This window comes from Molothrus ater, chromosome 3 (genome assembly GCF_012460135.2).
Source record: "Molothrus ater isolate BHLD 08-10-18 breed brown headed cowbird chromosome 3, BPBGC_Mater_1.1, whole genome shotgun sequence".
Lineage (NCBI taxonomy): Eukaryota > Metazoa > Chordata > Aves > Passeriformes > Icteridae > Molothrus > Molothrus ater.
In genome coordinates, this window is record NC_050480.2 from 68,148,951 (window position 1) to 68,175,757 (window position 26,807).

Sequence of the window (26,807 nt, forward strand, 5' to 3'; positions counted from 1 at the left end):
AAGGTGTTTCTGATGTGAAAGCCAGTATGTGTTCCTGTGGGAAGATTTTCTATCAGCTCTATTCCTCTTCTCCTCCTTACTTCTCTGTACATATAAACTGTTAACAGTCAGGGCACACCGCCACATATCCATTTGGGAAATGCATTTGAAGGAGAAAATCCGTTCCAAATTTCTCCAGCCCGCTTTCTCTTGAAGCAGCACCTGGCACACACCAGAGCTCAACTCCCAGCTCAGGAATCAAACCTTCCCTCTGAAAAGCACATCAGAAATTCATCCTCTGCAAGACAGGAGCAGCCCTTTCCCACCCACATGGTGAAGAGCAGAGGAGCAGGAACAGCCTTTTCTCTCCCAACAGAGGATCAGTCTGCAGGCCATGCAGATGAACACTGCAAGAGAATGAGTCTATCTGAACACTGATACAACTGCACATTAAAACACCAAATGGTCGGAAATATTTTATATGGACACTGCAAGACAGAAAAATTGAATAAAGATAAGCAGAGTTTTTATAAAAAGATTTATTAAAAATAAGTTCTTTAAAGAAAAAAGGTGTCACATGTATATACATTAAATTGTCAAAACCTTCATGGGGCTTATAATACAAACTATTCAAAACAGAGACATTCACTTTTTGTTTTTTTTTAATGTCATGCTTATTGGAACAGAATAGCATATGGGAAGACAAAAAAACAACACAGCATACAACCATTACGAGGAAAACCCTGAAAATGAAGACTACTTGCAAAAGTGAAAGTGAGTAGCCTCATGATTCTACAGACAGAAACTAAGACTATGAATGGCATCTTCAGTTGATAGAGTTCATCTGACAACTGCTAGCTTCCAATTAATTCTTCATTTCTAGTGTGAATTAGCAAATCTCAGCAAGTGGATTTGTGCTTATCTTTTCCAGCTCTATTGCAGTAGGTACCACAGATTTCTTCTTAGGAAGAAAGTTACACAATCACTGGTTTTCTCTTTAAACTCTCTGACAGCCAGAACCACAAAAATAGTTTTTCTTAAAATTATATTATTTTACAAGAGTGTTTTGCACAAGCAGAGGCGAGACAAACTGGCACATGATTCTGCATGCTTCAGATGACCTCAGCTTAGCTTCTCATTCCCAGATGCCATATTTAGAACTATATCCTTTCACTTGAGTCTTCTGAATTTCCTGGTGTTTAGTGGATATATACAGAGAGCTGAGACTGCAGTATTACAATGTCTACCCCTCCTCACAGCAGAATGCACCCTAATCTCAGATGTATGCAGGGCTTGCATCTTTTGGTCTCTGCAGCACCCCCTCTAGTCCCACAGTTTAATCAGACCATCCCAGCCACACGTGATGACTTTGGATGTTTCGTGTGGATGCCACACTGCACCAATACAGACTTTGTCATGTGCTTTTAACCTGCTGTAGAGTTTTGTTGTCTTCCAGTCCCAGATGTTCAGTTTCCCATCTGCATCTCCAGATATCACATAGCTGTATTAACAGGAATAAAATGAAAGTTGTATCATGTGTGCAGACTCCTTGCATGCTATTACAAGCAGCAACTGAGCAATAGTAAAGAGCTTCCTCCAGGGAGCTTCCCATCTGACACAGCCTGCAAACATTCCTACCAAGGAATTAGCTTTCAGGCTGTGCTCTAAGAGCACACAAGTCCTGCAGAAGGATTCATCAACTGCAAGGTAAACGTGCTAAGCAGCGTGATTATACCGTGCACAGTGTTGCTGGAACCCAAGAGAAAGTGCCACAAGCTTCTCTAAAATTATAGACACTTTTTCCTCTGGGTTTGCTGAGGTTATTCCCCAGTTTTTATAGTAACTTGTATCTTAGGTACATACAGTACTAAATGTATGGGCACTTTACTAAGCAAACAGGAAGAAAGAGATGATTTTCTGAACAGTAAATGAAGATACCACACCAGACTTAAGAACTGGGGAAACTGGGTGAGTTCAAATCCCAGATACTCTAGATGAGTGCACATTGTGGGAACAGACTCTGCAGTGCACACCATGTGCAAAAAGATGGGAGTCAGATGTGGAAGCCTCTCTTAGTCCTATCAGATGCTAAGAGTAAACCTTCTGTTCTGCTGTTTGGCAAGGGAGCTCTGCCCAATGCTGAGCTAACGGGACTGTGCATTCATGCATATTGCAGGGGATTAAAAAAAAATTTAGGGTCCATACTTGCAAGTTATATAAGAAGAAGTTCATTCCCACAAAAACTTACCTCATATCAGGTGAAAAATCCACTTGACAAGCGTAGCCAGCTACCATGTGACCTTTGAAAATTTTCTTTTTGTTTAATCTGAATCTGTTCTGAGCTCCAAAAATCAAGATTTGGTTATCCATTGACTGGCAAGCCAACCATTTCCCTATAAATGCAATAAACAAAGGTGGTGTTAGGGTGCTGCATCTGAAGAAACAGACCTAACTGGGATGTTTTTAGAGATTTTGACTTTTTTTCTTGCACTATCTGAATACAGATTTTGCGCCAGTGTCAAGCCATGACAATTATGTAGCAGAGATTTAGGTAACAGTTGATATTGTTTCTGCCTGCCAAGAGTTGAAACCTTATGTTTGACAGGCTTTGGGATGCCTATTCCTACAAAATGCACTCAGGACTCTACTAAAGCTCTGACTGTTCCAGCTATGTGCTGCATCAACCCCACTGGCTTCCTGTGAAGCTTTTAAGATACTGTGTAATCTTGCTGGTGGCACACAATCACATAACTCAGTAAAGGGGGAAAAAAATCCATCTAGCTGCACTCTACTTGATCACCTTTTTTGTGGGTACTCTAAGGAAGTCATCCCCTCTTTTCTTTATGGGAAAACAGGTCTAAGGTAGACTGAGGAGTTTGCAACTATGTAGTATTCTCTGCCTTAATAGAATGCAATTAATAAAGATATTTTAGTGAAAGAAAAATTGAGGCTTTTCTAATCATAACTTCATCTCATTTTGCATCTTGGCAGTGCATTAACTCCTGCCTGAGAATCTAGTGATGGTGACGTGCTACAGAACACCCAGAACAGAAACTTCTGTCCCAAACTCTGCATATTGGCACTGCCTTTAAAGTGTTTTATGCAGTGACAACATAACATTGGTTGTGCAACAAGTTGATCAGCCTCTACTCAGCCTAATGGGATTGTTACAGCAAGTCTGGCAACACTGTAATAATGGTGACACTAAAGCTATTTAAATTTGGCCAAAACAGATAACAGGAATTTTGCCTTGTTAGAAGGATTTTCACTGATTACTTGAGGCACTAAACAACTATCGTTCTTCAGTATGATTCTAATTGAAGAACATAAACACCAGTGAAACATTAACATACAGAAACACAGATAATTTGGGATTTCTCTTATGCAAGAATTATTTGGACTACATTCATAACAGAAGGGAACAAGATCATGCACAACATGAGTTTCTACTTTAACTGTGGCACCACAAGGACTGCTGAACTTGCTTAACACTCTGCCACCACTGTCAGTTCCCTCCATTCTTGCTCTTAATAGTTTAAATACAGCAAAGAGCACATGGTAGCTCTAGGGAGAGTCCTTTTGCCTCATTTGGATGAAGGCCTAATTTAAACTGACACAGTTACCCTGATATAAACCCTCATTTTGAAATACTTGTTCTTTAGAATTTTAAATCAAAACATGATCCAATCCAATCTTGGATTAAATGCACAGAGTGACTGGGGAGGGGTTAGTCTGGGGTGAAAGGAGGATGCAACACAGCAACATCACAGAGATAGTAATCAGTAAGAGGTGCTTATGTAAATTAGGTCTAAGAAGGCAGTAAAGTGTTAACCTACCATTTGGAGACAAAGTCACGGCTGGCATGGAATGCATGCTTGGCTCAGCTATGTACTTGAAGTCTACAGGAATGTCCCTGCAAAAGGAAGAAGTATGTGTTTTATGAAGACATGGAGATGTTCCAAAGAGCTGCTTCAAGTCAGCTGATTTATGTGGCAACTGAACCATGGAGAATGTATGGTGGCATCCAAAGGAAGAATATGCAAAAACTCAAAAATATTATGAATGTACACCCAAGAACTCCAGATGCAGAGCCATCTAAAGCATAACCTCTGAGAGTGTGAATTTACTCCAGTCAAATGAGCCAGAGTCTAAATTAGAGTAATAATTCTAATTGTTAAAAGCAAAACTGTAGCACAAAGTTCCTTTATTGCCTCCAGGTAACTGCAGCTCTTACAAAGTTCCTATTTGGATAGCAAGAACATACTGACATATGCATGGATCTTACTGGAACATCTTACTGACTTGAGTTTTGTTTTAAATCAATATTTCTGTCTTTTTTAAATTCTTCTTTTTAAACATTTTTTAAAGGAAAAGAAAAAATTAGTCTCTCTCATCTCTTTGACATGCCCTTTTCCTCCTGACCTCCCCAAATGGGATGCCAACCAAATTCCAAATATTCACAGCTGAACTGAACGCTGAACTCCCCAGCTCAATTGCATAAAGACTGTGCCAGTGCATGTTCTTAACATACACTATCCTATACAAAGGCCTAGGGTAAAAACAAGGACAGTCTAATCCTTACTCCACAGAACTGCCCTTTGGTTTTGACTATATAAATTGAATTACTAACGGCTTGTGCATATTCACAGTATTCCTCATACCCTGCACTGGAGGACTGGAAAAAAGGGAAGGCATGTACATGGCTTTCTCATTAAGCAAAAGAAACCTCCAGCAGAAAATAGATTTGATTAATGTGTTCTGCAGAAAGCACATGCAAAATGTTCTGTAGCAACATTAATTAATACAAAGGGGATGTTTATGACTCCATTGTCTAATTGACAGAGCAGAAGGGCTGCTGGGACACTCGGGGAGCGGAGAGCGTGGGTGGCTGCCTCGTCCCAGCTGCCCAGCCTTGCTGGATGGCAATACAGTCGGCATTAGCAAGGTAATTAGCATACTGCTTTATTGTGCAGGAAGTTATTTCCCTCATCTCCTGTGTTGTTAAGCAACACACACGGGGCAGCAGAGTGAGAAGCGGCTCTGTTGTCAGGAAGCGAGACAAATGCTCCTATGTGTTAAAATCATTTACTCCTCAGAATAAGAAGGGCAACCCACTTAATACACTCCATGGATAAAAGCATGCACTTTAGGCCAGGGATTACCAGCTTCCAAACAGACAGACCTAAGATGGCCATTGGGCAGCAAATCTGTGAAGATTCCACATCATCTCTGAAGATTATCAACACAACAGTCCAGGAAGCGCCACATCCTACCCACACCATTTCCAGCTCCACTTGCAACAGGACACAAGGTTATTGCTGCGGCAAGGCCAGGCCCTGATCCACTCCCACCACCCAACACTCCTGCAGACCAACAACTTTCTGGTAAAGCCAATCCCACTGGAAGCCCCGTTAAAGTCTCATCACAGAAGATGCATCTCCAATACTGAATTGTTCTGCAGTCAGAAATTTAAATGCAGCATCAGTTGTTCTGCTTCTCCTTTTACAAATGAAGGCAGGCTCACCTGCTAGAATTTATTCATAACAGCTCTGCTTTATGTTGATACCTACCAGGCACACTTAGGATGGCAGCAGGATATGCTGCATTCAATTATTAGGCAGAATAAAGAGATGCATTTGTGTTTCACATTTGCTTCCAGTCAAAATGCTAAATAAGTAATGTCAGCCTGCTCCCTTAAAAAAATTACCAACACAGATGCTATCATGGTTGTCCAACCTCAAAACTCATGTGACATATTTGTTTTTTGTGACAAATATTTAAAATTTAAATATTTTTAAGTCCTTTCCCCACTTCATAGCATTTCAAAGGCTGAAAAGTTTTGAATATCAGAAATTCTATCTGCTAGCCAAGATTTAGAAGTTTTTTACTCTGGGGTTTTGATACAACTTCTTCCCCAGGCAAGACACAGAAAAATCTTTTTAACAAAAGAAGGAAAAGAAGCAAGCCAACCCAAACCCTCAGTACAACCCAATCCAGTTTTGGGACCTACACATAATGAAGATGTCCCTCAGGAGACCGCATTATCTCTACCAGGAGCCATGGGTGAAAAGACCCACTGAGGGGCACAGATTTACAGAGATGACAAGCCTCCAAAACCTGTCAGCATAATAACTAAATTACCACTGCACAGTTAGTTCTTGCTTTGCTGGCTGACTCGGAGGTAAAAAGAAGTAACAGCCTCCAAAGTTAAATGCTCACATAATTTCAGTGCTTACCCAAGCAGGATTAGATGCATACAAAGCAAAGACAAAATAATATTTTGCATTTCTAGAAGAGAGAACACAGTATATGATACCCGTGCCAACTTTACATCTCAATCACATGAAATGCAAAAGCAGGCAAATTTTCAAGTACTCCCATTAATCTTCCTAAATAAACTATGTACTCTACAAGAGTCTGTACTATACTTGAAGTCCAAACTTTCAACAACTAACCAACTGCAATTCTATATACAGCCCCATGAAATCCTTGCACAGGATGGATTCTTGGGAAAGCAGATTTAAGTTCCCAGGAGTTCCTCACTGTAAAATCAGACATGGCATCCCATTACCCATCTCTGGCCAAGTCAAAGTGTTTACAAAACACTACAGAATTCCTCTAGACAATTGAAATGAAGCAATTAGACTAACTTCTTATTACTAGCTTTTAAGGCCATACTCAGGTCATAATTACTTCCACTTTTTTGTGTAGGATACTGAAGAAACATTGTGCTGAAGAACATACCAAAGAAAAGTGCCAAAAGGCGCAGCAACCAAATCACAGCTAAGTAGCAATAATTTTTCTTACCAACTTAGGAAAAAGGATTTGAGAAATAATTTGCCATGAATTTTTCTGAACTCCAAAATCTTCCATAATGACTGTATTAACTTAGTTTTAAGGCATTTTAAAAATCTGGGTCTTGAAATTACAGAAATATGCTTACAGACCAATTAGCATATATCATGGTAGGTTGTGGGGAAAGGTTTTCAAGTCATGCCCAGGAAGATGGCATTACATTTGCTCTTTATAAAACCAAATTATTTCCCAACAACTGCATTACAGAATACTGCATAGAGTCAAGTTTCCTATCATTTCAACAAGGGAGCTCTTTCTTCAGTGTACAAAACACTGTTACATGTTTTTTTCCTCAAGAAAAAAACTTCTGCTACTGGAACAATCAGGTTGTGATGTTCCCATGCCAGAACCTTTTTGCCTTTCCTGCTTTTCTCCACAGACTGACTAAATCCACCCACTTTACTATTTATTTCGGCCATCACACAAAGCTCATAAAACAAGGGCAATCCAATCTCAAGGAAATAACAGATTTGTGCAAGCGAGATCATCCTCCCACTCAACAAAGAGGAGACATTCCTTAGCAGACATGGTATTGTAAAGATTTTTCTTTAAGGAGCTCAGTAAATCCATGGGTCTGCTTATGAAGTACTGAACAGAGGCTTTTTTGGAGCAGCATATGGTGACAGCATTTTATGTCTAGCCTAAGCCTGGGCTCCCAGACTTTGGTCATTCCTACTGCTACTGGCAATGATTGCAGACGATCACAGACAAGCTGAGGATTTAGCTGCCTGCTTGGGGAACATTCCAATAGCACAGATTGGAGTCTCTTGTCTAAGCTACAGGGAAAAAAAAAGCAAGCAGCTAGGAAGAAACTGATTAGTCACAGAACTGTCAAACTAGATTCTGCATTATGCAACAGTTTTGCATGTGTGAACAGCAAAAGGAAATGAATACCTCAAGATACGGGACTGATTATTTCAAAAATAAATTGTCAAATCCTAAAGAAATCTTAGAAGTTCTAAGTTCAAGATCTTAGTACCTAGAACTTTGTGAAAAACATTTCAGATAGGAGTGATCTGTTTTCTCAGCAGGTTAAATGTTAAAAACTGGAAGCCATTTCAAATATTTTGTATTAGTTTTTCCTGGACAGACTCTACCTTTTCTGTCATCTATTGCATTCATACTGTGGGTACCAATTATTGCCAAAAAGCCAGACTAACAGAAAACCAGAATAAAGCTACACTAAACTTGTTATTTCAAACATGGGCCAAGTATCATAAAATACTATGGACATCTGAGTTCAAAGCATTCAAAACCAACACACACCAATTGTAATAGAGCAGAATACATTGCTTTAAGAGTTAATTTAAAGACTAATACACCCTTGGGGAAAGGGGAGAGAGCAGAGACCACTAACAGAGTGCAGTGTGCTTCAGGCTGAGGAAATCGATGAAGTGTCTCAAGCATTAAGTCAGAACAGGGTTTTAAGTCCTGAGCTAGCTAGAACTCAGTACACTCCAGTGGCCTATGTGCTATGTGTATTTCTAAAAATGAACTCTCTTCTCAGTTTGTTCACAATATACTTGGAGGTAAAATTTTCAAGCTAAAATTCAAAATTTTAGACTTACCATTCCCAGACTCTTAAACTCTTGTCATCAGATGTACTCACAAACCTTCTATTTTCATCCACAAACACAATGGTGTTGACAGCTCCCAAATGCCTGTCATATTCCTGCACAATCTCACCACTTCGAATATCCCACTACAATTAAAAAAGTCAGAATAAGAACCTGCTTTTTTACTAAATACCAGTACTCTTAGAGAAATAAATGTTGAGTAGACATACCTGTACAATTTTCTTATCTGACATCCCTGCAACAAAGAGATTTTGTTTATCTTCATCAGGATTGAACTTAACACAATAAGGAACCTTCCTGTTGGTGAATCTTGAAATACATTGCCCTGCAACAGAAAACCCATTTATAGTGTATCAGGTTGGAAGTGCTATGGACTGATTGGTTGTTGCAGATACTGAAAAAAAGCACTTTACTAAGAGCAGACAACACTTCTTTTAACGTCCTTGAGAGAATTAGAGGGCAGAATTTGCCCTACTCTTTGATTAGACCATCTTTCACATTTGTATGCATGCACCTGTATTAACATGCACACACACAAACTGCTCTGTAAGTTTTCTACAATTCCCAAACAATACAACTGCTTGGTACCCTGTATGCCACCAGGACATAACAGAACATAAGGACAGGTTCAGGGTATCACAAGCTAACCACTGTCTTTAAAATACATATCTCCTTAGGATCAGAGGTCTTCTCAACAAGAGATACAAATTTGGGCAAGAATTCAAGACTAATCTCAGAAAAGGTTAACAGTAATCCAACTGCAAAATAAAGCCCTGTCCTCCCCTCTTAGCTTCAGCCACAAATACCCTTATAACTCCTTATCTGTAACTTACAGGAGACGTGTTAATACAAAAGCTCTGTCTAAAGAACTGAGTTCAGACTCAGGTTCAGATTCAACACTGGAGAATTAGACTTACACCTATCTGGCTATCACCTGTGTAAGATTAGTGACACTGCTAACCCTGAAAGCTAACAACTTTTTCAAACATGGGAACTCTCTGTCTTAGGAAGAGACCCAGGTTTAAAAGAATACTGACAAAACCTATCTTGTATTTTTTTTAACTTAACAAACTATTTGTAGCAGAATGCTACAGAACATCTCCCAGGCATGAGAGCATCAAACCTACCCTTCACCTCTCTATACCAGCAGGTCACCACCTTTTCTTATTTGGAATGCTTTTAAGGTTAAGCAAAAGACCAAGTGAGATAATTTTTCTAAATTAAGCATATTTAGGTGTAAAGAGTAATTTCATGCCTGTAAATGTAAACATGCAATTTGACAAGATGTCTTTTTGCTAAAAATTGTTCTAGCATTACAAACAACTATCAAACTTCTCAAATAAAAAGCTATATGAAATACAGGTAGTGTCAGTTGCACCATTGCAGATAACAACAAAACATTTGTGAAAAAAGACTAATTATCCTGCAATGAAAGCCTAAACAGTGAACTACAAGACAATATGAAGGACAACTGGAAACAACCTGAATGCTGAGATATCTTTGTAGTCACTGTTAATTAAAACCAGTGCCAAATAACAGCACCCACAAACAGAAGCCTACCTGTTTCAGTGTCCCAGAGTTTTAGATAGCGGTCATATGCAGCACTAAGGAACTGAGTGCCGGCGTTGTTAAAACAGATGTCTCGGACAGCTTTACTGTGTCCTACAAAACAGGAAAAAATGCAATGGTAGACTTTCATCCATTTATACTTAGAATTAATTAAAAAAAAACCAACCCATATTACTCAAGTTAAATGCTCTAACAACGCAAAGAGAAGAAGAAAATCACTTATTGAAGTTCTTAATGAGAACTAGTAAAGAACAATTCAAGTCAGAAAGAAAAAGTAACTCTTAAAAAATAGTGAGAATAAAACCTCTTAACATCCTCACACCTCTAAAACACTGGAGAGAGAAACAAAAGCACTGCACAGAAACAACTTGATAAACAAGTATAAACTTGTATAAATTGATACACAACCAGAACTTCAGAAGCAATTTAAAATACTCTAATAAATGGCAACATCTAATGAAAAAGACGAGAGACAAACACTACATGAGACTCATGTAATGGAGAAACATTTAAAATTAGTAAGCAGGTACAAAATATGGGAAATATTAGATCAGAAAATTAAGAATGCTTTCATCTAATGTTAATCTTGCTACCCCTCAGCCTCAATACTTTTATGTGACCACCACATCAGACTTGCAGTTTTTTTTAGTTTAAATATTGACACAGTAATTGAAATATAGCAAAATTGTAAGCAAATCTGGTTGATAATAAGAAGCTTTTGAGAAAAACAGTCACATTGTTCAAAAAGAGTAGTCTATTGAGAGAGAACCTTTTTTGAGCCATCATCTTTGCCACACTGCTGTCATCAGAAATAATAGGTGAAAAAAGACTTCTTTCTTGTTACTCAACATATATTCACTCAGTGTTCTAGAAATGTTCCTATTTCAATAGGAGAATCAGCAACTTTTGTTCTGCATTCAAGGTTGCTAAGAAGTTTGTATTTTTCTCTCTCTCTCTCTCAGATATCTGCTTTAAAAAGCACCTGTTACATGAACAAAGACTGCACCTGAACCTAAAAAAGATTTCCCATGCTTTTGCACTAAAAACTCAGCACAGATGGAATGACCTATTTAAGGAGGGATCAGACCATGAGACACCCTCACTGGTCAAATACAGAGGGTTGCTGTTTTCAACATGAAGATGGGGCAACTTCATCTCAAAATTTTGCCTTTGAAAAGAAGTCTTGCATAAAGTATTCATGACTGTAGGACACTAATGTTTTGTTTTAAGGGTTGTAAGATGTTACACATCAACATTAAATTGTTTGGAATAATGACAAAGTTCTTAACAAAATGTGCATCTTTTTCAGTTCTTACTGCCAAGATCATTCCAAACAACCATGGGCTTGGATGCACACAAGTCCTCTCTATGACAAATTAATAAGCTAACCTAAACCATATTCTTCCAGGAAGTTGTTTTAGACATAAATAAGTTTAAAAAAAGTCTATTACCAATAAATGTTCGTAGACATCTTCGATCACCATATACTTCCCATAGCTAGGAAAAAAAGGATGGGGGGAAATATGTCAATTGTTAAACAACAATGATGCTGAAATTAAGTGCTAACATATGTTAAACATCTTTTAAGAAATTAATTACAAACATATACCATGTACTGATTAATCACAATCTATTCAGAAATTCACTAGAATGCTGTCATCTTCCTGTCAGCAAAATTCCCTTAGAAGAACTAAAGCTCCCATACTATATTCCAACTTGATTGACTTAAAGTTTTGCTACTTAAAAAAAAAACAAAACAAACAACACATCAGCTTTCTGTTGATATATGTTGGACTGAAGTGAGATTAGTTCACACCACAAACGCTTCAGTAAAAGATTTCAGCAGAGACCTATTGTTAGTTATAAAACTAGGCTTCACAGAAAATAAATTAATACAACAACAAAGGCAATAATATGAGAAACTTGTGACCTTCTAAATGCTATTAAAAAACAACTAACATTATTCTAACACAGACAAAAGGTATTTGGTAGAAGTATGTTTATGTATCCTAAAATGCACTGTCTATATTCCAGGATGGTATAAAATGTATTCATGAAAACAGCAAAATAACTCACCTTAATTTTGCAATCCATAGAGCAAGACAACATTATATGCCCAGACAGAGGAAACAATCTGACTGCACTGACACCCTGTAAATAAGAACATAAGTTAACAGTAAGTGGATAATCAGAAGTTTGTTCAGTTCATTTGCCATCTTTTCCAAGCAAAAAGCTAAAGCTTATCTTCATAAAATATACAGATACTGTACCTAGAAAAGAAATAACCTGCTCACATTCCATTTTAGAAACAGTGATGTATTTTGAACAAATGCTATTGGAAAAAAAGTTGTTTCACTTTAACAGCTGTATATATAACCTCCTTCAACATCCACACCATTACGGTGGCAAACACAGCAAATAAAAACAAACTGGGGGTTAAAGGAACTGTCTCTACATAACAAGTGTTTTTAGATGGGGCAGGTATGGAATTTTTCAAAAAAAAAAGAAAAAAACCTTTTGGCCAGCTCGATTTCTTACATATAGTACCAGTGCCTTCTACCCACTGAGCTCAGATTTCCTGGGCACAGCATCTTCACAGCTGTCTGCATTCCAGGTACTCCTTTCTGGGAAGTCCAAAGAACCCCCAAGTACTCATGGCTTTAATGTCCCTCCTTTCCATTTCATGTTGATTACTCTATTCATACGTCATACAGTTCCTCCCTCCCACCTCTGGTTAGAGCTGGGTACTTTATCCTCCCTATTATGGTCTACTTATTTCCCCCAGCTTTTCTAAATTTGTCAGCCCATTTTTCTTTTGCCTCTCTCATCGGTATCATTATTCACCTTGTTTGAAGGAAAAAGCCATTTTACATATCAGTCTGGTGTAATAGGATAAAAGGCAGAGGAGGGACTAGAGCTTTGGGGAGGAGGTGTCATTCTGGCAAGCCCTGAGTTGCAGCTATAAGCTTGTTGATGTAGCAATCATTTAAGAAAAGCTCAGAGACATGACTCAACTGAAAAAAGGGTAAAAGCCAAAACCATTCCCATGTCCTCCTTTCTTCCATCTTCCAAATATTATTAAGGTGATGTCCATTGCACTGCAGAATATTCCCCCCAAATTAGTGGTGATAGAAGCAGCAAATTGAGTATATGCTGTACAACCCTGAGCAGTGAAACACTTTTCTAACACCAGAAGTGTGTATATTGTTTTGGTATCTGACACAAGAAGGAACTGTGGATTTTAAGCAGCATCAAAGAAAACCCTTAGCAAGACACACCTCTCAAAGATATTAGCTATATTTGGGAAACCTGTAATCACCAAACCTATGTCACTTTACCCAAGTTTGATACGAAATAGCCCTTAAGTACTCTTACTACAAAAAACCCTCAAACCCCAAACATTCTTAGGAATCTCTAGAATCAGCTTTATTGTCATTCACATTGTAGTTTCAGAAATAACTTCAAATCCCCCCAAAGTCACTGAATAATACTTTACCCTTTAAGGTAGGTCAGGAAGTCAAGAAGTATATATGCAGCTACACAACTGCAATGGAACAGGCAAAAACACCTTGAGCATGTAACTCAACTAATTATATGCAGAGTAGGTAAAAAGGAAAATACTCTTTCCTTCTACTGACTTTTCAGTTTTATAGAAATTACTAGCTGCAGACAAAAAATTAAATGGGTTGTTATGCTCTATGCTCATAAAGACTCCTACCTTTGTATGCCCAGACCACACATGGATTTGTTTCTTTGGAAGATAGCACTTCTCAGGTGGTACTGTAGAACGGAGATTAACCCCAACATCTTGAGGGACATGAAGATAAGATCTCCCCTGATAGTCATACATTTCTTTAACTGAAAAGGTAAACAGAGAATTCTGAGAATCCATATTTTAAGAGGTTATAATCTTTGAAAGGCTTAACAACTCACACAATTACAGTTTTCTCAACATAGCTGCTCTGCTGTAGACCGAGAGGTGAAAGAAGGGGGTATAAGAAAAACCAGCTTCTTCATACAGATGTGGAATCTTATTTGACATCAGTTATACTCAAATTATGTCAATTCAGCAAAGTCTGCTTGGAACCTTACAATCCAATCATGAAGACAATCTTTCTCTTACCCATTTTACTCATCATCAAACAGCAAGAGAGTTCCCCTGACCAAAAAGACTTCGCTTACACTAACACTACATAGATTAAACCATGCAACTCTAACCCTGACATTTGCTTGCAACTCACATTCTGGCCAACTCTGTGCTGTGTCAGTCATGTCAACAGAATTACAAATCAAGGAAAAAACGATTCATTTGGCCAGCATGAACCAATATTGGTCCGCAGCAGCCAACAACCGCTCTTTAGCTAGATTTAAGAAGCCATTGGACAGTCAGAAACACAGGGATGCATTGTGCAGGAAATGGATTATTTCAGAGTAGACGTATGTTGGGTAGCCATGACAATAAACTGTGCACTGATTAAATTCATTTCTCTGTTTCTGGGATGTTGTTATGGGAGTTTTGCTTGTACTCTTGCACAGTATCCATGCATACACACATCTTCAAAATGGAGTATTTCTGGAATGTTTGCATGTCAGATCACAGTTTATATGGCAAGGTCTTTCACTGTGAAATTTCAGGTAGAGAGCATGAAAACTTGGATACAAAATAATTAGCTCGTAGGAGGCTCAGTGGCTAAAATTTCATGTTTGTTATGTTCACTGCTATAAATACCACCATGATCTACTACTATGATCTACATAAAGAGAACAATGTTCTAGTGCCAGCAATGCTTTTCTCACAGCCACCACTTCTTCCTCAATGCACTTTAGAAAGGATGCTCACAGCTGATGTGTGTGAGCCTAGCTGTAGAAACTAGCACACAAAGGGAGACCCTGTCTACCAAACTATCCACACCAAACAGTGTTACACAGGGCTGTTCAAGTAACAGCTTCAAAAAATTACTGAATTCTACTTAATTACCAAACCATTTTCTTTGAAGGTACCACACACTACAGTCTTCTGTAGGGTAATTAATTGATATACAATTATTCATAGTATGACGGCAAGAACATTTACATTAAAAATTGAGGAAGTGTAAAGTCCAAGTGATTTTCTAAATTGTTCATAAACCGTAACTCAGAGCACTACCTGCTGATGAAAATACTGACATACAAAACTACAATAATTCTGAAGCTGAAACTAAGCCAAACCCATAACTTCAATATGTTTGCTCTGTGAAACAGAAAAGAGATACATGCATCGAGTAACATTGAAAATAAATAAATAAAACCAGTACCCTGAAAAATTATATTTCCACACTGCTCTTCACAGTACGAAGTGGAATTAGTCCAAGTTTATCTCTTTCCCTGTCCTTTATGCCTTTGCCTGTGAGTGCTGTTATCTCCAATACAGAAACATCAACGTGCTGAGGCTGTCTGCCATCCTTACTAATTAACACATCAGGCAAGAAAACACAGCGAGCTAGAAAATGAGAACAGCCAGGAAGATGCCATTACCATGTAATATAGTCTTCTCCTCTCCAGGTTTATCATCTTCTAGTTTTCCTCTCTTCTGCCTCTTAGCTGTTATTTCATCCAACTCCTTCTGCTCTTCCTGGAAAAAAATAAAACGTGATCTCTTAGTCAGCATTCAGAATCACATAACAAAATCCAGAACTGTACTATTGTTTACTCACTATTAAGAAAACATTTATTTGCTAAACAAGATTAGAAATATTTCTAAGCACCAATAAAGAGAATACCCCTATCAAAACCATAAAGGCTTGGAAGGCTACGTACACTGAAAAGAACAAATATATTTTTAGTCACAGACTAAAGCTAAGCACTGACTGGACAAGAAGGATATCTGTTGGTTGGACGGTTCAGGGTGTGTGCATTTGTGTGTGTGATATTGGGGGTTTTCATTTGCCATTTTTTTAAAAAAAAAGTTTTATTTCACTTTTTTTCCCCCAAGCTGTTTCTTTTAATCAGACTCTACACATAGATTGAATTAATTTTATTTCCAAAAAGTGTTCTGAATAATTGAATGCAGAATATCTGGAACATTTTATTTGGATACGTCACCCAAAATGTTTCTAATTGCCCCAAAGCATAGCATGGATCTGCTTGGACAAGCAGTAGTGCAGCTGGATCTCTGTTGAAACCACTGCCATGTACTGACAATTTGTATCCATTTTGTTAAAGCAGGACTTACTTCTGATGGTTTGGCTACTTCTTTTTCATCAACATACTTCGCCCATGGTCCCAGAAACCCATCAATATTAGATGCATCATTCTCCTTGAATTTCTTCCTCTTTTCAATTTTCCTCTGTCCTGTTTCAAACACTGTTAAACCTGAAGAAGGAAACAATACACTGACTAACTGCTAACACAGAATACATCAGAGGTTACACCATAGTCAGTTTAAAAGAAAAAGCCACCACCACTGCTCCTTTCAATATAAAGGACAACATGGAAAAAGTATTTGATTAAAATTGGCCAAAGCATTGCTCACTTCTCCAGCTATGAACATTACTAACTATGTGCAGTAACAGAGTAACATTTCAACTGTGTATCCTTGCTTGTTAGAATATTTAACCTGGCATGTACCATAAATTTTTAACAGTAAGTCTGCAGACTATGAATACATCAATTTTCATGCTTTAAATAGTGTAGTCTTTGAAAGTAAAGTCTTCTGGCTTCTGATCCCTCTGAACCCTCTCAGTTTGAAAAAAACCAGTCCCAAAATGAAAATAAGACAAGTGCCCCAACACCCCAACCCCAACTGTGTATTTTAATTTAGAAAAAAATAATAGAATTATAGAATGGTTTGGGTTGAAAGTGACCTTTAATGGTCACCTACTCCAACCACCTCGCAATGACCAGCAACATCTTCAACAAGATCAGGTTGCTCAGAGCCCTGTCCAACCTGAACTTGAATGTTTTGAGGGATAAGGCACCCACTACCTGTCTGGGTAACTTGTTCCAGTATTTCACCAACCACATTGTAAAAAATTTCTTCCTTATGACTTAGTCTGAATCTGTCCTCTTTTAGCTTCAAATCATTACCCTTGTCCTATTGCTACAGGCCCTCTTAAAAAGTCTGTCGCTATCGACAGTCATCTCCCTCCAAACACTATCATTTTCTTTCATAGAAATACTAGCATTTCACAAATATTGCACAGAATTTCATGTGTCAAAACCACGATACAATATGGATATGGGAGGGGAAAAACCCTGTAGGTAATTATTTTAACATATTTTAAGTTTTCCAAGCTTGTATATACAATTATGTTAAATTTTCAAAAAATGTTTTTCTGCAGCAGCAGTAATATTCATCTAGTACAAAAGAGACAAAAGAAGCTTTACACAAACAAGGGGAAAATAGGCAATGTAAAAAATTAAGTAGTGATCAGAAGGAATCACATTAATCAAGGGTTTTCTTAATGAAGTACGAAATCACGAAATTCCATTATGAAAAGGGTTTTTTTAAAATGGTTTAATCTTAGTTATTTCCTTCTTTGGAAGGAAAGACTGAAATAAGCTTGGATATACTCTGACGAAAAGGACACAGAAAAAAAGATCCTTTGTATACCCTTGTGAATAGGATATTTGAAAAAGACATGCAAGGGAAAGCATAACCATGACATTTACACAGGTACAATTTTCCAATGCAAACGAGTCCCTTTGAGTGTTAAATATCTTGTATCAAAGTATTAATTACAAAGCCCATGCCTCTGGTATCAATCCTCCCAGTGGCATGCCATGCTGTTACCATTTGGCAACCTTCCAGTGGTTTTTCTTTTCCAAATAACCCAAAGAGCTTAACTTTGCTAAGCAGAGATAACATGCAGCTCCCAACAGGAGTGCCAGAGGTTGCACAGAGAGTGATCAGTTTGCTCCTGAGGAGGAGCAGCTTTGGTGATTAGCTCAACATACAGGTATCCTAATGCAGACACATGACAATGTTAGCTTAGATAGAATTTAAGAGAACCAAAAAGCTGTTTCAAATTGTACTGATAAATTGTATTCATGCAATGGCACATTACAAATCCTATTCTGAAATTTGTCATGACAACCTGAATAATTTGCTACTTCAAGAAAACAAAACACTCCAATATCTCTCTTCCCCCTCTGCATTAAAATTGCAACACATTTCTTCTTTATTGTGTTCTTGGACATGGGTAAGTCTCACATAATACCTTCCTTTGCTAATATCCATTAGTAAAGAAGCAATGAAAACAATTTAAAGATGCAAGTAATTTATAACTACCTTGATTTTTTTCAGCTTCTTCTACAGAACCAATATATTTGGTAGCAGCTTCAGGGTTATCTACAGAGGGATCTAATGCATAACCTGGAACAAGAGGAAAAAAATACTGTTATTTCAAGCTTTGCAGTTTTGTACAACTTTTACTACTCTGTCCCTCTGCAAATTCTCTCCTGTTTACTCTGAACGAGCTGGGGATGACGAAGGATTGAAACTTTGGAATCCCATTAACTTTTCACTTGGCCTGAGCATAAAGATTACTATGAGGTAGGAGTATGTACTCAAGGGCCTCATGGTACTATCAGAATTCTTAAATTTGCACAACACAGAGAAATAAATAAATGTAATAGGCAACAGTTAACAACATAAGATACATAAGATACACAGGCTGGGTAATTACAAGAAACCAAGTAACAGAATCTGGTGGGAAGGGACCCCAGGATGCCCCTGCTCCGAGCGACGTCAATGCTGAATTCAGGCCAGTGTGCCGCAATGCAAACAGATTTTGAAATGCCATGGCAACCCCTTCTTGTAGTAACATAGCATAAGGAAAAGACTAGCTCAAAATCTTATGTCAGTGCACTCAATGTTAAATGGATGCTGCTTTGGTGCAGGGCACTGCTCCTTGGTTTGCAAAGCCAGTGAGTCACGTGGAAAGCAGCCAGTGGCTGCTGCACACACAGAGCCCTCTGGCTTCAGGAGCAGCCTTCTGCTCTGCCCACTACTTCTGCTGGGTCAAAGACTGTCATCTCTGGCAGTCCTGGGGTGGCAGCAGCTGGGAGGCAGAGGACAGAGATGGGGGAAAAATAAATGAAGTTTTCTAGGGCTTTGTGTGTATTCTGTCTCCCAGAGCAAAAGTTACTTAATTCTTCTCCTGCCACAACTGGGAAAGCTTCACCTTGAAAGGAGTTGTTTTAACTAATGTGGATGGTACCAGAAGCAGCAGGCATGGACTTTAATTTTTAAAAGAATTAAATAGTCACATCTTCATTTCCTGATGACAGCTATTGAGCCTCAATAAAAACAAAACAGATCAAAACAACTCCAACCACAACAAAATCAACTGCATTTAGTCTTATAAATAATTTATAAAATGGACAAGCATTTCATAGCTATTCAGGATATTTACAATTTTAATACATATATCCAACTTTTTTTCTCCATTTCTCCTGAAGTGGATAACATGACAAATAAATTCATTTGGTTTCCAAGGAACAGATGGTGCACTGAACACTTACTGACCACCATGGTTTATTTTTTTTGGGAAAGGCTGCACCCTGGTGGACATAATCACAATTTTTATTAAATATTAAAGTGACAAAAGGTCTCTTGAGGAGTCAATGAGAATTCCTCTGTATCAAGGATGGGGAAAAAAAAAAGAGAAAGAAAGATATTAAACCACCAGTAAAACATATATAATGAATTAAATTCTACAGCATCTAATTCCTGTATTTTTGTTGATTCACAGAGGCAATCATGAGCAGAGGGAGATTATCTAGTTTACTCTGGAGACCAATGGCTCATAAATGCACATACAAACACGTACAAGCTGAGAACCTATCAACACCATTCCAACAGCCGAAGGAGATTGTCTCCCCAAACATTTTTCAGAAAGACCACTCTCCTAGAACATGGTCCAGTTAATTTCTTTTTGGATGCTGGGGAAAAAAAGTACTATTGAAATTAGTGGAAGAGCCATTCCAAGAACACAGCAGGTATTCCCAATCCAAATAGAGCTCTCCACCTGCCAACCAGCCCTGTAGTTTCAAACCTGGTAAAACCCAGCTGTGGAACAACATATGTCCAGATGATCCATGAATACAATACAGGGAGAGAAATATATGCCAATGTCTTCTTACCAAATATACATTCCCACTATTCCTCTGTTAAACAGTAAAATAATTTATTCTAGACTTTTAGTAGGATTTACTTCTATGGATAACCAAACTGAGCCAACACTGCAATCAGACTTCCCCTAATTTAGCTGCCTGCTTTTACTAAGCCACTATTTCAATGAGTTCCCTTCCAAGCTATAAGGTTTCTGTTAACAGTAGAGAGATATTACTTTGGATTGCTGTCAAAATCAATACAGTGGTTTACTTGTCCTCTAACTGTATTGACACCATCTCTGGGACTCTATTTGCTTGGTAGTTGTAAAAGAGGGACAGTATTCCCATGAATAGGGCCCCTGGGCCAAGCACAGCTTCCCGTGGAAGTGGAGACTTTCAGTTGGGTTGAATTTGGTCCAGCATCATTCTCATAGAAAAGCTCTGAACAATTTCTACTTTCTAGTGGATACGTGAAAGGGAATATTTTCCTTCTGGCTGGGACTCCTAAACGCAGCTGCAAAAGACAGCTTGCTTTTATCCTACTCAGCTGGTATCCCACACAATGTGCCCTGACTTCTGTGTCTCCTTCAGTTTTTGTTAGGAGGCAGATATTTCCCACAACATTTTAGCAAGGAAAGATACAATTCCACCTACATCCATAATTTTAGTGCACCTGAAAATGGTTGGTTAAATAATTAGACTTTGATGTGCATTCCAGAAAGACAGCTCATTAAAGCCTGTTTACACCTCACTGTGCAATGCAGCACATAAAGACCCAAAGTAGCTCAGGTATGAGGAAAAATACAGCTGGACTAACCCACACTGCACTGGCATCTCTGCAGAATCAAAGTAATCAGAGAATAAAGTGCCTACAATTGTTAACAGGTAATAAGTGACTGTAGGTGTTGCATGTAACATGAGCAGATTAAAAAAAAACCCACAAGTGTTATTTCCAAGGCAGTTATTTTAGGCTCTTAAAATATCAGTGTTAGTGATGACATAATCCTGCTATAACCAAGTTACTGAATACTCAGAAAGAGCTTTGAGATTCATTAGACTTCAATAGAAGACTATTTCTTATTAAAAAGGACATTATCTTGTGAAGAAGAGATTTAAAAATACCAAATGTTGCATGAATGAAGCAGTCCATTATTAGGAAGAGCACTGATGCCCAAATAGCTATGAAATGACTAAAATATTCATGAACAATTTGTGTGCAGTATGTAAAAAATAATCTGTAATTCTTCTTCTGAAAATGTATATGTGCTCATATATTGACTTTTTATCAGTACTCAGAAGGGAATTTTCAAGAAAAGAGACTCCTTCAGCTGAGAGCACAGATACAGAAGAATAAACATGTGCTGTATGTTAGGACTTCCCAGGCTTTTTTGACATGCTCCAAGGAATACAACATTGAAAAAATAATGCTAGTTAAGCATTTTAAATCATAATGTCTTGTGAAGGGGAACTTTATTTTCTAGAGAGACAGCCTTCGCTTGATAGTTCAAATTAAAATAAGAAGACTGCCTTACATCAATGGAATCAAACTAGGGTAGATCACCTAGGACTGCAGATGCAAAACTGGTTACCAATTAAAAAAGTCAGACTCCCACAGAGCAATTATTAATGGTTTTCCATTAAACTAGGAGAGGACCTTTCACAAGACCATAAAACACTTACTTGAACTATTTTCTTCAATGTTTATTATGGATTATGCCATCAGCATACTCCTTGCAGGTAGCTGTAAAGGGCAATAAGGTCTCCCCCTCAGGATTCCTTTTTTTCCAAGCTGAACACTCCCAGCTCTCTCAGTCACTGCAGATTTTAACCCTAATGTGGAAAACATCTCCAGTGCCTATGACAACTTCAGTTTCCCAAACTCCTGGAATAAAGGGAACCTTACTGAGATGGGTAGGTCTCATTTAAATTAAAAAGCAAATGGCACTGAGAAGGCTGAAAGATTACTTTCTGATAAAATATCTGGGGTACTTAAAGAACACCTAAAGAAATATAATACTTTAAAAAATACTTAAAGAAAAGTAAGCAATTTGCAATGACACACAATCTTTAGAAACCCAAGGAAAAGGTAACACAGAAATCTGAAATCTCAGGTAACAGGGACACTAATAATCACAGAATCCTATTTAAACTGAAGGTAGGGAAATGGAAAACCCAAGCACACATGCAAAACAACAGAGGCTAAAAGTAATACATTGAAACATCTTGTTTTAAAATAATAAACTAACATAATTGGTAGGACAGTACTGACATAATTGGACATAGAATATATGCTTTACCAGGCAGAAAGAATACAGAAATAAGATGGTCATGCCAGTGGGGAAAAACATGCTCTATGCCATAGAAAGCTTAAAGACAAATCAGATTAACAAGCTAATAGTGTCAATGAGCATTAAATGATCCCGTGGACTGAAATTTCAGGTCTAAGTAGTGGTGAGTACAGTTGCCAGAACTCCCAGAGTGACCATTAAGACAGAAAATGCAGTAACCGTGAAATGGTAACAGAGATTAAACAGGTGCCAGGGAAAGAAGCACAGTAATAATGACATATTTTAGTCATCTCCTTGCAGCAGACTGCACAAATCTCACACCAAGATGTGATGATTTTTACACAATGTACTTGTACCATGAAGCAGTCATAACAGAGATTCACATGAAAAAAAGCCAGTTTAGCAGTACAGAAAACTTGATTTTAATATATTCTGAGGACACATATTTTAACAATGACCATAATGGGATACAAAATGAACATTGTTGACAAAGCAAAGGAAGATATAAAAACATTTATGACAATAATTTTAACCTCAAAATAGGAGGGCTATATTAAGAAAAGATTTTTAAAAGGAACAGAAAGTGAGCACCAAAGGGTAAAGCCTTTTTCAAATGCAGGGGCACTTCAAAGACACCATGTAGGAGAAAAAAACCCTCATGCCTGCTAGGTAATAAAAGACGACTTTAAAGCAACCAGAGGAAGTGAGCACTGCTGAAAAATAAGTTAAGAGAAACTATTAGAAATAAGAAACTATTCTTCAAAGAGTTGAAGTTGCATCCAGATGTAGAAAATACAAAGACCAAACTCCAGCAGACAAAGTAAACACTACACTAAGGCGGACTGCCCCCAAAAGTGAGGGAAATCTTGTAAGATATAAAAACTAACACTTGTCCTTCCTCAAAACTGGCAGGGACAGAAAGTGCACCCAACAATGTGTGGGTCAACTGATGATCAAGGACTGAGAAGAGCATCTGTGAGGGTTGTATTAAATACATGTTGATTATAGTGGACTCCTGTGCCAGAATCTTGCTTTATGGGCAACATGACGCTGAATCTACCTCAATGTGAAATGCCAGGAAACTAGAGAGTCAAATAAGTGGTAACAAAACACCAGAAGTCACCCAAGAGATCTAAAGTCAAATCACAGTGCAGGTACTCTCACCTAATATCACCTCAATATGACAGAAAAGGAATGTATCAAATACAACGCTGTCTTTCAAAAGATGTTTCAGAGGTGATATGGAGAACTACAGATCAACCTGCCAGACATTTGTACTGTTAGAAGATCCAAGGAGTGGAAACTACAATAAAGAAAATGAGTATACACTTGGATGAGCATTATATATTGCAGGAGAGCAAACACCACAATTTTCTCTACAGGTAAATCACAATGAGAAAATCTCCAGAATATTTCTGAGGTGACAATCCTGTGAAATAGCAAAGCTTAGTTGATCTTGGATATCTTTACAAAACCAAGTTAGACTGATTACAGGGTGCCTCAATGACATTTTAAAAACCCACAGGTCTTTACATGGTCAATTGATGAAAAGTTATTAAAACAGTGTCAAGAATAAATGGTTGGTTTGCACAGCACAGGAACTTTGCTGGTGGATTCATGCTCAGGCCCATGACATTCAACATATTGATAAATGATGTGGAAAAATGGAGCAAGTAGCTTTGAGCAAGTTATTCACAGAACAAATTCACAGTGAGAATAACACGTAACCGCTGTGCACAGCTTTGCTCTCCATCTTAGGAGCAATACAGTGGAACTAGAAGAGATACAGAAGAGAGACAAGGACAGCCATAGGCATGAAAAGGCTGCCACTGAGGAACAAGAAGATTGATCAGATCTATCCAGGTGGGAAAAAAAAAGGAGACTGAGAAGAAGCTATGGCCAAGATCGATAAAATAAGAAATCACACAGAAACGGTGAATAAGAAATGACTGCTCATTTCATTTTCCAGCATAAGAAACATGGGGATATGAAGCCAAACTAGAAAGCTGTTAAGTTACACAAGTTTGAAACAGAGATACTTCCTCCCATAAGGAGCTGCAAAACTGCAGAGCTGCCTGAAAGAGGTTACTGTACAAAGAAAAATTATATGGGTTCAAGAAGTAGCTGGAAAAGTTCATCAAAAAGAAAAAACAGAAAACCCTCAACAAATTGTCTGAAAATTAATAAATATATAAGCATTGCCCTTCATTGACAGACTGTGTATTGAAAAGAAGTATTCAGATGTATCACTATTTTCTTGCTTCCTTCTTCTGCTTCTCACTACATACCCATTGTTGTCCACTTGTCTAATGGAATAAAAGGCTGGAAGGACCCTCAGTTAATGACAGCATGGATGTTCTCATCCTATCCAAGCATCACAAGAAAAATGTACTTTTAAGATTAAATATTTACTGCACAAGAAGTAGATAAGAAAGACTAGTTGCCAAAAAATACTTGGGTTTTGTTTGTGATTAATATACAGGTTTCTCAATGAATATGTAAAACCTTTCAGGATTATATATATTATAAAGCTGGCTTTTGTTTTTTTTTTTTTTGAAAGATACTGAGACAGTTGAGCTGTTTTGGACACATGATGTCATTTACTACACTTGTCCCTCATTTGCAGTCACTGCTTATCTATTTGCCAGCCTTTGCAGATTTGTTCAAGACCTCCTGCCTTAGTGCAATGGTGCTAAACAGAGTAACAGAGACCAGAAGTCTTAAGATCTGCAGCTTTTAAAAGAGAGGTTTACTCTTGTTCTTCTAATAGGTTATGAATCAGTCTTAAAAAGATTTATGTCTTGGGGTTATGCCTATCAATTTTACTTGCATTTCTATACTTCCTATTTTCTGAGAAGATATTTATTGCATCCTTCCAAATGGAAAAAGAGATTATTGAAAGTGTTAATAGATAACTTTCTGACAACTTAAAGGAGTGCTGTTTTTAACAGATCTTCTACTGAGCCAGAATATCATGCTCACTTCCTGCATCTTCTAGCTTGAACTTCGGCTTCTCAGTGCTGGCTCTTGCTGCTTAAATTGCCTGTATCTCAGCCTTTTCCTAGTTCCATTGTCACTGTATCCAGATCATTATCTGCTGAACATTTCTAGAAAGCTGAATGATAGCTGCACAGTTGCCAGTGTTACAAGGTTTAAAAATACATTTTTATACTCACTATTAAAGCAGCTTTCAAGACAGTTGCTATACAGTGATGACATAACCAATAGAAGTAGTTTTGAGAGGACTTGCTAGCTTTATCTTTCTCCAAATGAAACTTTTCAAATAAAAAATCCCCAAATGAAACACTATATGCCTACAGGCACTTTTTCCCAGTATCTATTTTACACACACAAAAATGTTACATTTAATTTCAACCCACAAAATGTTACATTTAATTTCACAGAAAAAAAAAAAGTAATCTGTCTATTCAGATCTCGACTAGAGGCTCCTACTTGTATTGTCTGTCAAGTTCTAATATCAAAATTACAGTCTCAAAATTATGCTATGAAACTAGATATCCATTTCTTAATATTGTCATTTTGGTTATAGTCCACATCCTAACAACTCAGTGAAAAGTACTTATCAGCTAAAACTATGTAGGAGAAAAATTCTGTCATTAATATATTTCAATTTTCAACATTTACAAGAAAGCTTCTAATAAAACTCAAGTACAAAGAAAAATTGAGTGTCAGAGAGTCTCTGATGTTAGGCATTTTCTTCCACTGTAATAGCTAGCTACCAGAGATGTTAGCAACAAAGTCCCAATCTCATGCATCACAGAATGCAGTAAGTGAATTCAGGCACGCATAAAGCCCTAATGAAATTAAGGATACTTGTTGAGGAAGGTGATTTTTGAGGCAAAATGGTTTGCAAGAAGTAGTATTTTGAATGTAAATATGAATAAAGAAAGATGCAAATCTGTTGTGCAAAAAGTTGAGTGTTATGACATTTTAAGTTAACACAGGAAGTATCAGATCTTGCCTAATAAACTGAATTTCAAGTATATAAAGGAGACTTCATCTGAACAAGCACTTGCAATCAAACTTAAAACAGAAATGAAAGCTTACAATGAAACACAGGAAAAAAAGTAACCATTGTTATATGTAAACATATGGCAGCTTTGTTCTTTCAAATGTGTTCAAAAATGTTTACAATCCATAGTCTATCCATACTTTTCCTATCTAAAAAAAATATTTTTTTCTAACAATTAATAAAAAGCCTGTTTGAACCTCAAGCTTCCCCAAGACTCAAATGTTTTATTTTTCAAGTGCCACTGTTCACAAGGGAAAACGTTATCCAAGATAAGAAAGCAGTTACTACACTGACCACCAAGACAGTTCTTTGGGTCTGTCTCTGCCAAGACTGTTTTAGTAATGCATTCCCATCCTTGGCAAATCCGGTTCATTCAGTTTGGATCAAGAGGCAACCACTGAAGAACCTGAC

General features: G+C 37.6%; 1 protein-coding gene across 1 annotated transcript in view; it reads right to left on the reverse strand.

The window, feature by feature from the left end:
• Positions 1-500: 500 nt before the first annotated feature.
• Positions 501-26,807, reverse strand: part of CDC40 (cell division cycle 40) — a 36,505-nt gene continuing 10,198 nt past the window's right edge. The window contains exons 4-15 of the mRNA XM_036380811.2: positions 18,250-18,333; positions 16,192-16,331; positions 15,495-15,591; positions 13,699-13,838; positions 12,057-12,131; positions 11,432-11,477; positions 9,972-10,073; positions 8,621-8,736; positions 8,403-8,536; positions 3,816-3,892; positions 2,228-2,372; positions 501-1,480 (exon numbers count right to left, since the gene is read on the reverse strand). Coding sequence (XP_036236704.1) covers positions 1,303-1,480; positions 2,228-2,372; positions 3,816-3,892; positions 8,403-8,536; positions 8,621-8,736; positions 9,972-10,073; positions 11,432-11,477; positions 12,057-12,131; positions 13,699-13,838; positions 15,495-15,591; positions 16,192-16,331; positions 18,250-18,333 — 1,334 coding nt within the window. The 3' untranslated portion in view covers positions 501-1,302. The remainder of the gene's footprint in view (positions 1,481-2,227; positions 2,373-3,815; positions 3,893-8,402; positions 8,537-8,620; positions 8,737-9,971; positions 10,074-11,431; positions 11,478-12,056; positions 12,132-13,698; positions 13,839-15,494; positions 15,592-16,191; positions 16,332-18,249; positions 18,334-26,807) is intronic.